The following is a 15,843-nucleotide window of genomic DNA, read 5'->3' as shown; positions in this document are numbered from 1 at the left end:
TTGAAGAACAATCATGGAGATCATTAAGTGTCAGATGAAGATAAGGAATTTCAATAGACAACAGCCAGGCATACAAGCTTTTCTGAGCAAGAAAATAATGTTACAGCAAAAGGCCAAAAACGAATGCCAACAGGATCAAAACTACGGCAAATAAATCTTAATGATGAATATAAAATATAAAAGGCATTAATTTTTTAGTGTACCATTCAACTTGTACTTATTTTCTGAAATTGCTCAAACACAGCCAGGATTAAAAATAATTATTATATTCTATTTATATAATTATACTATTTAGATTCATATGTACCTGGAAAAAAACTAATATTTTCAGTATAAATTTTGACATAAAAGACTGAATGGGGGCAGCATGGAGAAATTAAAACAGAGCAGGTTGGAACAATGTGTCTTCTGTATTGTGTCTTGCAAAGAAAGGGCCCAGACTAGATAACAGGAAGCATTGCTTTTGGGCATCTCTAGCTCTGAGGCTGCCTTCTGGTTTTAATTTGATGAATTCAAAAACTAAAGCTTATGTACCTGAAATGAACAACCCTACATAACTTCCCAGCTGAGAAAAACAAAAGAGTTTTCCTTCTTTGGAGACAGGTTTAAAATACCTTTCATAGCTCAGTGGAAGAAGAAAATTCTATCCTGGCAGGATACATTTCTAAATGTAAATTAATAAATAGACTTTCTGGATTAGGTTGTTATGAGTTGGGTTTTCTGAAGAACTCATGTTACTTAGAGACATTGACCTATAGAGCAAATAGATCAAATCCAAAAACAGAGAGATAACAGCCATCTTAAAGAATTTTTAAACAAATACAACTTCTTGATATAGTTGGTATGAAGAAAATATGCTAAAAAGTTGTACTTAATTGACATAATTCAGATAGAATGTTTTCAAGAAGAAATGCTATACATTGGTGCTGTTTTAAAGTGCTTAATTAATTAATAGGAAATAAAATATAAACTTGCCCCAATATTCATAAAATAATTTATAGTTTTCAAAAAATTTCATAAATAGCTATTCAGTCACCATGTATTTACTGAGTGTCCAATACATAAAATACCCTTACGTAGAACAATAAGTAATTCTGACCTTGTTCTGTAGGAAATGGTTCTCTGAGTTCACCGTTTCAAATTGATCAGGCATCTGTTGACTGGTGCCATTGAGATTAACTGGAAATCCTTCACAAATTTCCCAACTAAGAAAAGTAAAATAATTTTATTCTTGTTAGAATAAAATATTAAAATGTTTAGTTACAGTACTCTTTAATCTATTACTATAATAATTTATGCATCTTATACTCTTCTAGACAGAAAAACCAATGTATAACCCACAATCTTTTTAAACAGGAATTTGTAAGGTACCTTGGTATCTATAACTGAGAAAGGGAAGGCTTTAAATTTCTTCCATGCAATTATTTACGATATTGGGGGATTCCACGCCTAATTAATCATTAATAGGAGTTCCCATTATGGTTAAGTGGAAACAAATCTGACTAGGATCCATGAGGACACATGTTCGATCCCTGGCCTTGCTCAGTGGGTTAAGGATCCGGAATTGCAGTGAGCTGTGATGTAGGTGGCAGACTTGGCTCAGATCTGGCATTGCTGTGGCTGTGGTGCAGGCCAGCATTCAATTTGACCCCTAGTCTGGGAACCTCCATATGCTGCGGGTGCGGCCCTAAAAAGACAAAAATGCATTAATAGAACAAGGAAACAAAAAATAATTTTTAATCTTATAGAATCACTCGTAGTAGAGACCATATTTACTGTTAACTTTATAATCTAAATATACTGGTCTACAAATAATAAATGATGTGTTTATATTTCTAATTGTTGTGTTAAGGACGTGAGTTTGGTATATTTAAGAGAGTCTTTTTTTTTTTTTTTTGTCTTTTCTAGGGCCACACCTGCGGCATATGGAGGTTCCCAGGCTAGGGGTCCAATCGGATCTGTAGCCTCTGGCCTACACCAGAGCCACAGCAACGCAGGTCCTTAACCCACTGAGCGAGGCCAGGGATCGAACCTGAAACCTCATGGTTCCCAGTCGGATTCGTTAACCACTGAGCCACGATGGAAACTCTATTTTTAAGAGTCTTTTAAGAGGCAGCACAGTTTAGCAGGTTCATGGACAAACCACAGACTGGAGGGGTTGGTTTCATTCTTAATTCAGCCAAGTCACTTATTTTAAAAATGAGCCCATCCTTGTGCTAAAGAAAATTATAAGAGCATATACCATGCTATTCAGTAGAAACTAGTTCTGGGAATGGTGATAGTATTTTTCTTTCAATAGTTTGAAAAATATAAATAAGAGTATGATTACTAAGATTTCAAATGATCCACTTTAGAGTATAGAATGAAAATTCAAATGGGATCCCCAAATTAAACAAATTATCTTCAAATTAGTTTATGTTCAAGAAGGGCAGTTTCACCATAGTTATACTTAGGGATTTAGATCTAATTTAAATCCATTCATTAAAACAGTACTCTCTGAACCTGAAGAAGTAAAATTAAGAAGCAATACACAAATTGAAAATTAAACTCCTAGGAGTTCCCTGGTGGTCTAGAATTTAAGGATTCAGCATTGCCACTTCTTGGGTTTGATCCCTGGCCCGGATATTTCCACATGCCACAGGCATAGCCAAAAAAGTAAATAAATAAACTCCTAGATAAAGACTGAAGGAAAAGGGTCTAGACAAATTTAGCAGTTTAGAGAAAGATTATTGAACATGAAACAAATCTTCTCAGAAATGCTTATATAAAGAGTGCTGAGTTATTCTCTATCTATAAAGAGAAAGAGAAGATAAAATATTATAATCTTGCCAAAGAAGACCAAAGAATTTGTCTTTCTAGACATATTTAGCAAAAAGTTGACATTAGCTAGACCTCATTAGATTGCTTTTGACTCTCTGGTTCTTCCCTCTATTTCAGCCTTTTCACCTGGGTTTTAAGGAAAGTTGTAGTTTGTTAAATTACAAAATCTTAAAGCTAGACACATCACCTAGTCCAACATAGTATCAGAATCATGCTGCAGTGTCCAATGTGGTAGCCATGAGCAACATATTCCTATTTAAAGTTAATTTAATTTATACAAAATTAAAAATTCAGTTCCTCAGTCACATTGATCATGTTTCAAATGCTCAATAGTCATAATGGTTGCTTCCATCATCAGAGAAAGTTCTACTAGACAGTTCTGGATAGGGGGTGAGCTCTCAGTTCTTAAGACAATCTGGGTTAGAATCCTAGCTCTCTCATGTACAAGTTGTGTGACTGGGCAAATTACTTTGCTCTTCGTACATCAGTTCTACCTCTATAAAGTGGAATAATAATAAACTAATAAGCAATGATGGGATTAAAATAATTGTTTTCAGGATTAAATAGGTTCTTATCCAATTCATTTACAGCTGTGCTTGGCCTATGGTCAACACTCAGTAACTGCTGGGTCTTATTATTTACCCATAAGAAACTGATACCCATCTGCTCGTGGACAGTCATGAGCAGATATGGGTCTAGATGCCTAGAACTTCTAATTCCTGCTTTTCTCATTATGCCACCAAGCCTCCAGCAAAATTCTTTTGTTTGTAATTCATCATCATCAAATGAGAGAACATTCATATAAGAAAACATATTATTTAACATTTCATTGATTCCATTCAAAATTATTAATTTAGAAACATCCGCTAAAAGTTTTTACATTTCAAATTAAAATTGTTGCCTTTGCAAGGAGTAACTATAGTCTGCTCATTGCCTCATTTGCTTTTTTTTTTTAAATCAAGGAAAGATAATGATAAGTCTTTTAAGCACCAGCTCATTATATCATGAATATGTCAATAAAATAAATAATTCCTTATTTAATATGATTTGAAGAATATCTTTTAACTCTCTCACTCTGGGGAAACTGAATTAGGTAATTCAGATTACTCTAACCAAGCACGTGTTAATTTACTTGTCACATCCAGGTAGAAGAACAGCATTAGGATCCAGGAAGGTTTTATATGCAACTATAATGCCACCTCTGGCAAATGCAGTCACTCGGTCAAAGGTCAAACCCAAAACAGGGTGTAGTGGAGATCTGAAAAATGGAAAAAAAACATCAAATGTATCTGCAAAATTATACAAACAGTAAAACATACAAATAAACAATAACACATACAATACCTGTCCAATAAAATCTAGAAATAAGTGAATTTCCTGTTATACAGCACTATTGTTGGTATCCTATACTGACATCTGACATGCACATTTTAGTTTATTTGGCTGATTTATAATATGCCAAGGATAGTTGCAACACACATAAATTTTAAAAATAATTTCAATAATAAAATCAAAGTATTTAGTTGAGAAAAACAACCATCTTTCCTATAATGCTCATTTTTTTGTGTATAACTACAATGTAATACCCCCATAATAATCGTTGGAGCTTATAATTAAGTTAATCCCTCATATTTAGCTACAAACAACTACTTCTCCATGAGTTCACTAAACGCTATACTGATTTAATTTTTCCTAGTACATACTGTTAGGTACATTGTTTTAGGTTAATTTAATAATTTGGTAATTTAAATCAAATGGAAAACATCTTAAATTTAACAAATAGCCACTATGTCAATTATGAGCCTTTTGTTTTCCTGAAATTGGTGACCATCACTTGTTATTTAAATTTAGAATCATAGGACTCAATCACATCACCTGTGCAGTATTGACAAAAATATTTAAACTGAATCTAAGCATGAGAAAACACTGAGACAAATCTAGAATGTGGAACATTCTACAAGAAAAGTGCCTAAACTCTTCAAAAAGAAAATCAATATTATAAAAAAACAAAACAATATATGGAGAAATATTCTAGATTAAAGAGAACTAAAGAAAATAACTAAATTGCAACAGATGAAGCTTATCTGGATACTGAATTACACAAAGCTCTAAAGCAGATTTGGGGTAGTTTGAATATATGCTATATATTAGATGATATATTGTTGACTATGTTAGATGTTACATGGGTGATAGAGAACATTCTATTCTTCAGTTATGTGAAGAATAGAATTCAGGAGTAAAACTTAAATGATTGTCTGGAATTAATTCCAAACAGTTCAAAAGAGAGAGAAAGATATGAGAGGTAAAACAAACGTGGCAAACTCCTTATACTGATGAATCTAGGTGAAGGATTATACCAAGTTTTCTCTAGATTGGATATTTTTCAAAATAAAAATTTCAAGAAAAATAATTAAAGCACTCAAAATAGAAGCAGATGTTGGCAAAATCATCTTTTGCAAATGAGTAACCTGACCCCTCATATCAACTTATATTAGACATGTCAGAATTACTCCCTGAAAATGAATATAACTCACTTACTACATATTGCACATTTTCTCAATACATTTTGAACAAGATGGAAATAACTTTTTGACATAAATTTAGATGTTTCAATAGTAGCAAATGCTATAATGGTTCCCTAGTGCTTTATACTGGATTCAAAACCAGAAAAAAATACATTATCCACTTAAATTAGCAATGATGTACAAACAAATACACACACTTATAAATTCCTCCAGCTACAGACCTCAGTTGATTTTAAAATATTCCAGATACTTAGAATTTTTGTAGTTATTCCACAAATGTGATCCAGTTAACCAAGAACATGCGTTTGATCATATTAAAATACTGTATTAACGCAAACATTAAAAATATCAAAATTAGTCATCGCTTTAATGTTAACAATGATATTTAAGAAGTTATTAGATACATTTTATTAAAATCTTTCCTTGCAATTGGAAGAGCTCGCAAAATTATAAGAATTCTTGCGCCTTTAAAATCTACTGCTGTTTTTCACCATCACCCTAAAAACAATTCTCATGATGTCATTAAATTATATTTTGAAGTCTGCCTGTGGAAAAAAACCTATGGAAATACTCCTTACAGATAATTTTGAGTTTTATAAATTACACAACATGAAATATTAGTAAGCATTTTAATTTTACTCTACTGGGACAGAAGAATTAGACTTTTAATATGCTGCATACAACAAATCCTACCAACTTTTCCCAAAACCTTCATGGATTTCTGAGTATATTTGTTTCAGTCCTTGAAATTTTGACTATTAGAATATATAGTAAATCCAGTCAGCTCCTAGTTCTATGCTATTTTTGTTATAATTAATATATGATCAGTTATATTTTATAAGCAAAATTATTTCCTCTATTTCCCCTATTCTGTCCCCTATTCTGTCCTACAGATAAAAGCTGGGAAAAAAAAGATTAAAAGTAGGCAGAAAACTGTGTTTAAGTTTCCTGACAAGCAGTTTCAGAGTTCATCTGGATGTGTCCTGTCAAAATATGCATAAATTTCCAAGATATTCCAAACAACAGCCCGGCTCATCAGTGCCTGCAGACTGAAGCCTTTTTCTTTTCTCAGAAATGCAGATAATTTTATGCAGGAATTTACCAATCTACAAAAATTTACACAATGCTCAGTAATAACCAGTAATTACTGTGGGATAATGTGAGGCGCTTTTGAGGAATATAACTTTGATAGGATAGGGCTTACAAGCTTTACCAATTTATCTTTAGCTGTCCTGTCATTGGTGCTTAAAAGGTTAAGACTTTATTTGTGAAAACATAGAGAGATAGTGGGGAATCATGTTGTCTACAGCTTCATAAATCTTGCTTAAGATCCTTTTCAATTACCATCCATTTCTCCTTTAAAAAGGGACAAAAAAATAGAGGAGTGGAAGCAGGTCAGGGCAGTGTGCGACAATGACAGTGTGATGGGCTTGGGCCCCCCGTGGCGTTTCCATCTGCTATCATTAAGGTGACTACTCAGACATGAACAAATCCCACTTGCTGTGCTGACAGGCAGACTTCAAGAACTATGACAAGGCATTAAGACAGAAAGTCAGAGAGAGAGAGAGGGGGAGAGAGAGAGATGTCATATTCCACAAACAATACTGCCTCACACACACAAAAAAATGTCCCCGAAATTTTACTGGAATTCAAAGTAATTTTTTTTTTCATAAAGGTACTTGGCTTCTCAACTATCCTTTTAAATTAGCTTGCCCCCCAAAAGACTGAGAACAGACAGAGAATAAACAACTTGCTCATACCTGTATGCTTTACCATAAGAGACCCAAATTTTTTGTTCATTCTTCAGCAAGAGTGGATTCTTAATTTCTTGACCATGTTCATCAAAAAGCCGGGCTGAAGAAAAATTGAGGCTTGGTGGGTTGATGGAAGAACCTTGAAGCCTTTGATGAATCTTGAGAAGTAGCTGATGGTGGGGGGAAAAATGAAGAAGCAAAAGAAATAACATAAAATGTGAACACCTGTAATAAACTGTCTCTACTCTGTAACAAATGAAGTCCAAACAAATGATAATTAAATTCATATAGAATGTTAAAAGAAGTGTGAAATGACGGCAATGTTTAGCTCAGTGTAAAGTAACAAAATGAGCATGGGCTTTTAACCAGCAGGGGGTGCCACAGGCTTGTGATTGAGCTCTGACCCTTTGGCACAGGGACTGAAAGCAGATGTGACAGCCTTACAGAAAGAGCATTTAGCTTCTACACATGGTAACGGTCCTCTTTGATAAGGGTTATGCTTTTCTTGTCTAAGCTATACATTCTGTTAGAGTCCTTACAGAGCACCTTCAGGTTTTACAATGAGCAATCTCCTGTCCCAACTAACCTCAGGTAACCAAAGGTGGAACAATCCGCCGCTGACAGGATTGACAAAAAATAAACATGACTCTCCAGCCCACATTGGTTCACTTAGAAGAACTCTTCCTTGGATATATTTTAATTAAGAGCTCTGCAGAAGCGTGTGAACAGCTTTAAACATGGATGTTTTCAGGTTGTAAATAAATGTAATTGAAGTATGAGGTATGAAACGCTGTCATTGAATATTTTAAATTATAGTATTGTCAGTGTTTGCTTCTATCTTACATTTTAGGCTCTCTAAATTATCAAGATATTTCTAACTGAAGACATTTCAAATGAAAGTAAATCTAACTGAACTGTGTTGCATATAGAATTTTAAAAGACTTTTTCATTATTATCTGTCACCTTTATTTGAGGGTTTAGGCCTCTGCTCTTTCCTGCTCTGTGGCCCACACTATCCATCACTGTTCTCCCCCCAGCCTTCTGTCACAGGCTTCCTTTTCTTCTTTCTCTTGTCAGTTTTTATGTCTCTCGATTTCTTGTTACTCTGTAATCTCGGCAGGGATGCAGATATAGTTGTGGCCTTTTCTTGCTTAGCTGCTTCAGGGTGCATTTTTGCTCCTTCTATTAATTCCCATTGAAGATATATTGAGAAGCTAAATGCTGAGGCCCAGAGGAAAGAAGGGAAAGTTACAACTTTGTCATAGATCTCTGGTTTCCTCACCTATTGGCTATAAACTCTTCACCCAGTAAAATTATTTTCTTTGACTAGCAACTGTTCCTACAGAAAGCCAAAGGATTGGGCTTTCTCTTAATCAGGGATAAATAATCATATCTCCAACTTCATCAGCTCAACATTGTTTTCATCAGCTCTATATGGACCAGATTTTTAGCTTTATGTATCAGAAGGGCTGAAAATGATGACATGTCTTTCTTTTCATTAAAGTTTATGCTTTTTATCCAACATAGCCAAATCTGTGGAATTAAAAATAGTGATTACTATTCTTTTTAGAAGTACAGTAGGCAAAGATGTTAGAATAGTAAAAATCTGCATTTTGTTTTTGTACTGGAACCACAAATATATTTTCAAATCTGTAGACTGTATTTACAAAGCCCTACATTTATTTCTGTGTGGTCTCAGCCCTTGAGCTTATTTTTTCTGGCTTTGCTATTATTTTGAAAAACATGTTATGCTGATCATTTTTTAAATCACAGTGATTTTGCTTTACGGGCATCGCCTTTTTTGTAAAGGGGAAAGCCATAAAAGATTTAAAGCGTGATCCAGGAGAGAAATACGTACACAAAGAAGAGGAGTGTGTGTGGTAGAGAAGGGATGTGAACACCTGCCCACTTAACCAAATTCACTTTCACAGGAGTTGCCTTGCAATCTCTACTTTCTCAACTTGGTGACAGACTGAATTTTAGGTTTTCAAAGATGAGCATTCAACAGCCTACAGGAGGTAAGGCCTCAGTGCCTTTCATCTCTAGGTCACTGGTGAGGGCTGGGCTATAGTGACCAAAATTGTGATAATCTTTACCCATTTATCTTTAAAGCTATCATCACCAGATCTTTATAGGATAAGAATTTGTTCAGGGACCTGAGAAGAGTGTGAAACATCTCGTGCTAGTGATTGAGACAAGTGCGCACCAAAAGAATAGTCATCCTTGGATGTCACAAGGGCTCTCCCAAACAAAGCACTTTCTAATACCTCTAGTCAGTTTGTCCCCCAGATTTTCTGGCATATAGAAGCACAACGAAGATCAATTTCAGTTGTCATAAGCCAACAAAAGGTTTCTACAGAATGATACCTTCCTGTGTAAGATAACATAAATGCCATCTTCAATTTTAATATGAACCAAAAAGGAAAATATTCTAAGGTGAAAAAGAGGAGTGACAGGTAGAGACCTCTAGAAAGGCTTTTGTAGCACGGTGATTCGTATAGTCAGGGATGTGGTGGTAAAAAGAAACCAGCGAAGTTCTTTATCCTTCTCTCCCTAATCAGTCAAGGTGGCCCTTCCCATCTCTTCTGGGCTCAGCTAATGATTGGATGATCAACTTTTGTGGCTGACTGTAAAGTCCAGGTAATGGATAGCAAGAAGAGGTACATCTGAGGGTGTGAACTGAAGTGGGGGGGAAAGAAGCAAGTTTCTGTACAAAGGTCAAGCAGCAGAGCCCAAAACACTGGTGTGCGCTCGGGTGAACAACCCCAATTTGTAAACAACAGGGTATTCAGTGCCCTTTCATGCAAGACAAAGACCCCAGATAAAGCCCCTGAACATGTTGGTTCTGCCTGAGAAACATCCCAATTGTCTGGAAAACAGGCAAAGGTAAGAATGCCTAAGATAAACCATCTGGACTTGCTCACAATGAGTATAGATGAAGACCAAGGCTATGTGTTAGTTGCTCAGGGTCTAGGGTTTGGAAATACCCTTGACCCAGACTACATCCTCCACTGAATATCATATCACTTCTATTCAATGGGTAAACAAGTGAGCAATTCCAGAATCCAGTGTAGACAGATTTCCAAAAAGAAGCATGATGAAGGTTAAGTAAGAAGACAGGGGTCATTACCATACTAAAGCTGAGAACCTAAGGAATCCAGAAGTCAAGCTTGAAATTATAAGTTTTTATAGATCTCAGCAAATGACTGATCTTTTCTAAACAACTTTAAAGATATAATTAATCACAAGTGACTTGAAAGACACTCATAGTCATAAATGAACAATCAACTCACTCTTTCCATCATATGGCCGGTTTGAGATGGGTTATTTGGCCCCAGATCTTTTTTGCTGATATAAACAGAGATCTCTCCAGTATCTTTACCACTTTCAAATATCTGAAAAATAAGCACATTCAAAATAAAAAATAAATACATGCATACATATCCATACACATACTTATAAAAACAAATATAGACACAAGCAGTCCTGACTTTGCACAGTGTCTTTCTGAAAGTCATGCATATGGGAACTGCATAAAGCAAGGACAGTCTGTATGAGCGCATTTAAGTAATTGGTAGTGAAAATCAACAGGACTAGAATAATATTAAGGAAAGTCGCTTGTTTCTCTTTTGGTTTCAGTGTCCTTCACCTGACTGGCATTCCCTATAGTCTTAAAGAAGGAAACACAGACATTAGAGGAGAAATAACTGACTCCCCTACATGGGTACTTACATGAGGCAAGCATCAGGGAAGGGTCAGCTAGTGACCAGTTAATGAGTTCATTTCATTCTTTTGAAAAACATAAAACCATAAATTACGTGAGGAATATTTAATTTACATTTAAAATTTATCAGTGTTTGGCTCATCTTTTGATTTACAAAAAGGAAATTCAACCTGACAAATTTATTGCATTACAGGACAAGGAAAGCCATCCATTTAAAGTGCATATAAGCAACAAGTTGCTAAGAATAGAAATAAAATTCATAACATTGCATACTGTAACACTCAGCTGGAAAAAGAAAATGCTAGCAAATGTTTTGGTCAAACGTACCCAAATACAGAGTTCTCGTTGTGGCTCAGTGGTAACCAACCTGACTAGTATCCATGAGGACTCAGGTTTGATCCCTGGCCTTACTCAGTGGGTTAAGGATCTGGCGTTGCCATAAGCTGTGGTGTGGGTCACAGCCAGGGCTGAGATCCTGTGTTACTGTGGCTGTGACATAGGCCCATGGCTGCAGCTCCAATTTGACCCCTAGCCTGGGAACTTCCATATGCCACAACTAAAAAAAAGTATCCAAATAAACCAGTCCCACAGGAGGGATCAGAGTGAAGGCCATCCTCTGACCATGCTGAGGACCCATGTGCAGGGTGCCATTTACCAGGCAGGAAAGGAAGCAGGCTGAGAGAGGCCTGATGAATAATTTAAATCCTTGCTTTTTATTTTATTTTTTCCTCAAAAATTCTTTTTTTCCTTTTCTTATAGACCTATCACATCAGACTAGCCATTTTATTTATTTCTAGTGCTCTATCTAGACAAGATCATTTGGGAAAATATCTTAAAGAGAAAGAAAACCATCTGTTTTACTTTTGAGACAGTTTGAGAGTTATTAAATTAGTCCTAACCTGATTTAGGAAATAATGTGCTTTAATAGCACTTTTTTAGGCTTTAGGGGAAATAAAAAAAGATTTTTAAAAAGAGTAATAATGTTCAAGAATCGTGGGGTTTTCTTCACTCCATGCTTTTCATCATGCTCATAGTCCAGGGGAGATGGTACAGCTGTCAGCCTTGGTGCATTGATACTCCACATTCTACAGTATCTTTTGCTAAAGAGGATTTTTAAAAACCTCTTTTCTGAGAGAAGATATGATTCTTTTTTTTTTTCTTTTAGGGCTGCACCTGTGGAATATGGAGGTTTCCAGGCTAGGGGTCAAATCGGAGCTACAACTGCCAGCCTATGCCACAGCCACAGTAACATCAGATCCAAGCCATGTCTGTGACCTATGCCACAGCTCACGGTAGCGCCAGATCCTTAACCCACTGAGCGAGGCCAGGGATTGAACCCGCAACCTCATGGTTCCTAGTCGGATTCGTTTCTGCTGCACCACAACAGGAACTGCCAAGAAGATGCAATTCTGAGCAAGAAACCTCCCTACATTAGCAAGGCACTTTGTTAACCCAACTGCTGCCTGCAGATCTATGGGAAATAGTATGGGAGGAGAATCTTAGTGTCCCAACAGTCTCTTTAGGTCCCTAGTCTGGAACAAAACTCTTAAACAACAGACCCATTTAGCAACAATGCTCATGATTCTAGGTGGCATGCATACTGCAAGGTTAAAGGCTAGTGTTGACAAAAGCTCTGTTTAGAGAACTCACTGACGTTCCTTTGTCAAGACTTCCTGGATGTGGAATCAGGATACATTCAATTATGTTCTAGAAAATAGCTCTGTGAGTGCTAAGCAACTGAGAAAGCAGATAGGATCTGGACAATACCTAAGACCTTCATCAGCTCTCTGCTTTCTTCACTACTGCTAATAAGTCTTGTCTTCTATGTCAAAAAAGATGGTTCTCAAAAAAAAAAAAAAAAAAAAAAAAGACTCTGGCCTCCAAAAGCCCTATAAGGGCATTAAAAAAAGAGGTGCTTTAGTGTTTAAGTAAAAGTTTAGATGTTTAAGTGAAAGAAATCTGCCTTCCACTAGTTATTCACACAATGTGGGTGTTTGATGGGGTTTTTATTTTTCTGGGGGGTGTATTTCTACAAAAGTAGAAATTCCTTAGTCTGAAATTCTGAGATTCTGCTTTACTTAAGGCCCGGACCTTGCTTTTAAGGTCTATATCATTATGCCCATTTTTTAAAAAATCCAAATATTCTATTTTTTCTTCCCTTTACATGAGAAGTATTTTTATATCTACTGTCCAATGCCTAAACAAAGGCAGCTCTCTAAATAGAGTTTACATAGGAAAATAAAAAATAGTCTACTTTTGTTTTCCTGTTGCTTTATTCTTGGCTTAAGAAAAACTAACTGCTGTATTAGTATTAGCTTCCTAGTGGCTCTCTGCATGCCCTCACCTCCTTAGAGTTCTAAAACTAAATTCTCACCCTTTAAGTAGGGTGATGCAAAAAGCCAGCCTAGGCTAGCCTTGGGTACCAAGGAGTAAGGCAATAGAACCTGAAAAAATTAAAAGAGATTCAGATCCTTCAAAAAACATGGTAGCTAATAACTACTGTGAAATACCTATAAATAGGACCATGAGCTACAGTCTTTTTACTTTCCTTCATGTCAACACTAACTTTTCTTGAGCAGAATTAAATTAGGTTAACACCAATGTTTCATTATAATGTTGCTAACCAATTCACTCATTCGACAAATATTTATTGAGTTCCTACCATGTGCCAACACCACTGCTCAGGTGCTTAAGATATACCAGTGAGTTAAGATTCCTGACAGAACAAGTATGTAAATCATACAGCATGGTCAGGATACATTGGGTCTTACGAGGCCTGAAGTTGATACAATTTGTTGGGTTCTCTTTAACAAAAAGAATGCAAAATTACAAATGTAATTAGATACAAAATATTCATTTAAAATGAGAAAAGAAATCACAACAATTTACACCATATTAAAAACCTCACACATAGCAAAAACATTGTAAAATCCAGAAAGAGTTACAAAATATTTTCATTAATTTACTATCCAATGGACAGTTTTTGGCTGAATTGTTTTTGATTACCTCTTCATATAGTAAGTATGTAACATTTTCTATAAGGAGAATAGGAAGATAAATCCAAAAAAATCTATTATTGATTAGAAAAATTTCTCTCGACTTCGCAACTTGGTTATTTTTCATAAAAATTTTTAGGATTGATGTCCAATTTGAGAAAAGCTTAATCAGTTTGCTTTAAAATATGAGCTGTAAAATGTGGAAGGATTTTCTACAAATTACTTGGCTTTGTTAATTTCACACAACGTTTTTCCTCCTCTACACAAATACTTTTGGTGCCAGGCACTCTAGTCTACAGTCAAATAGGAATACAGGGAGTTCCCATTGTGGCTCAGTGGGTAACGAATCCGACTAGGAACCATAAGGTTTTGGGTTCGACCCCTGGCCTTGCTCAGTGGATTAAAGATCCGGCGTTGCCATGCCATGAGCTGTGGTATAGGTCGCAGACGCGGCTCGGATCCCACTTTGCTGTGGCTCTGGCGTAGGCCGGCGGCTACAGCTCTGATTCGACCCCTAGCCTGGGAACCTCCATATGCCGCAGCAGCGGCCCGAGAAATGGCAAAAAGACAAAAAAAAAAAAAAAAAAAAAGGAATACAATGTATGGTCAGCAGGTAGTAGCCATCTTCCTGGAAGCTTTTCTCATACTAGCATTAACTGAACCATACAGGGAAATGAGAGCAAACCACTAATTACATTCCACTATGCCCAAACTAAATGTATCCCAAAATCAATTTCCCCTTAGCCAAATCTCAAAAATGCCTGCAGCCACTTCAGTATCATCTGGTACAAAAGAAAACTTGACAGAGAGGATGTTGGAATGGAAACAGACAATGGTCTCAATCAATCATAGTTAAAATATATTACATTTGCAAATTTTATAGAAACATGTGGCCATGTGAACACATTGCTAGGGCTTCTCCCAAGGTTTGGGAAGGAACCTAAGCAGGAAATGGGCTTGAGACTTAAGTTTCATTGGCTTCATGGTAAGTGCACCTCTGAGGGCTTTAGTGGTGGCAAGTGCTATGTAAAGAAGAAAGAATACAGCAGGAAAGGCAAATGGGGCCTGTGATCAAGGAACAGGATGGGTGATAGTTACCAGATGAAACAGGTGATTAGAATAGGCTTTCAAGAGAGGAGAGGTTTGAGTAAATACTTGGAGGTGAGAGAGTTAGCAAAGCAGATAGGTAGCAGAAGAGCACTGGAGGCAGAAGGAGGGGCTGGAGCCAAGAAGCTAAGGCAGCAATGTGTCCCATATGTTCCAGGAACCACAAGGAGGCTGGTATGATGAGAGCAGAGTGATAGAGAGGGAGAGTAAGTAACATGAAATCAGAGGGTTAAGGGGTGGACAGTGAAACAGAGAATCCTTGGAGGGTTTGGAACAGCAGTAACAAGATGACTTAAAAAAGGATCACTGGGGCTGCTGAATGGAGAGTAGACTGGAGGAAGCAAAGGTAATCCGAAAGGTGAATGACAGTGGCTCAAACCAGAGTACAGACAATGGGCATGGCTATAAATGGTCAGCTTATGTTGTTCATTCCAGAGTAATTTGTTTACCAGCAAGGTTGGAAAATAGAATTTGTAGCTAGGCTAATATTTCTGAAACATGATGTCTGCATCTATGGGTCTATGTAAATCAACATAACTATAACTTTACTTGCAGCATTAGTGAAGTCACAAAAATAGTAACAAACCATTAAAAGAATTTTATTTACTGTAGAGATTTTATACAGGCAGTGACCAAAACTAAACCATGTGGGGGAAAGATGACTTGAATAAGAAGTTTTAAGCTGATGTGGTTCTTTGACCAGTTTGTCTGGCATCATTTATGACATCTATTTAAGGACTTGTATAGGCCATTATACAAGACTTGTTCAGTGCCATTATTGGCCTTTAATGCTATAAGTCTGGTTAAGAGCTAGCTGTGGGGAAACAGCAGGTTCTCAAACTCTCCATAACTGCTGAGCAGACCACCCAGGAAGCTCTTCTGTGCGTGAGCAGAAGGCCAAACACCTAAGCTTCAAA

General features: G+C 36.4%; 1 protein-coding gene across 9 annotated transcripts in view; it reads right to left on the bottom strand.

Moving 5' to 3' along the window:
* LOC100517025 overlaps nucleotides 1–15,843 on the bottom strand; it is a 431,209-nt gene that overhangs the window by 207,810 nt on the left and 207,556 nt on the right. For all 9 annotated transcript variants that reach the window (XM_021085287.1, XM_021085289.1, XM_021085290.1 and 6 more), the window contains 4 exons: nucleotides 10,393–10,494; nucleotides 7,106–7,269; nucleotides 3,953–4,078; nucleotides 1,100–1,205 (listed from right to left, as the gene is read on the bottom strand). In XM_021085287.1, the coding sequence (XP_020940946.1) occupies nucleotides 1,100–1,205; nucleotides 3,953–4,078; nucleotides 7,106–7,269; nucleotides 10,393–10,494 (498 nt within the window). The remainder of the gene's footprint in view (nucleotides 1–1,099; nucleotides 1,206–3,952; nucleotides 4,079–7,105; nucleotides 7,270–10,392; nucleotides 10,495–15,843) is intronic.

The sequence above is a fragment of the Sus scrofa genome, chromosome 2 (assembly GCF_000003025.6).
Source record: "Sus scrofa isolate TJ Tabasco breed Duroc chromosome 2, Sscrofa11.1, whole genome shotgun sequence".
Classification (NCBI taxonomy): Eukaryota; Metazoa; Chordata; class Mammalia; order Artiodactyla; family Suidae; genus Sus; species Sus scrofa.
Note: the sequence above shows the minus strand (reverse complement) of the source record. Positions and strands in the feature narration are given on the sequence as shown.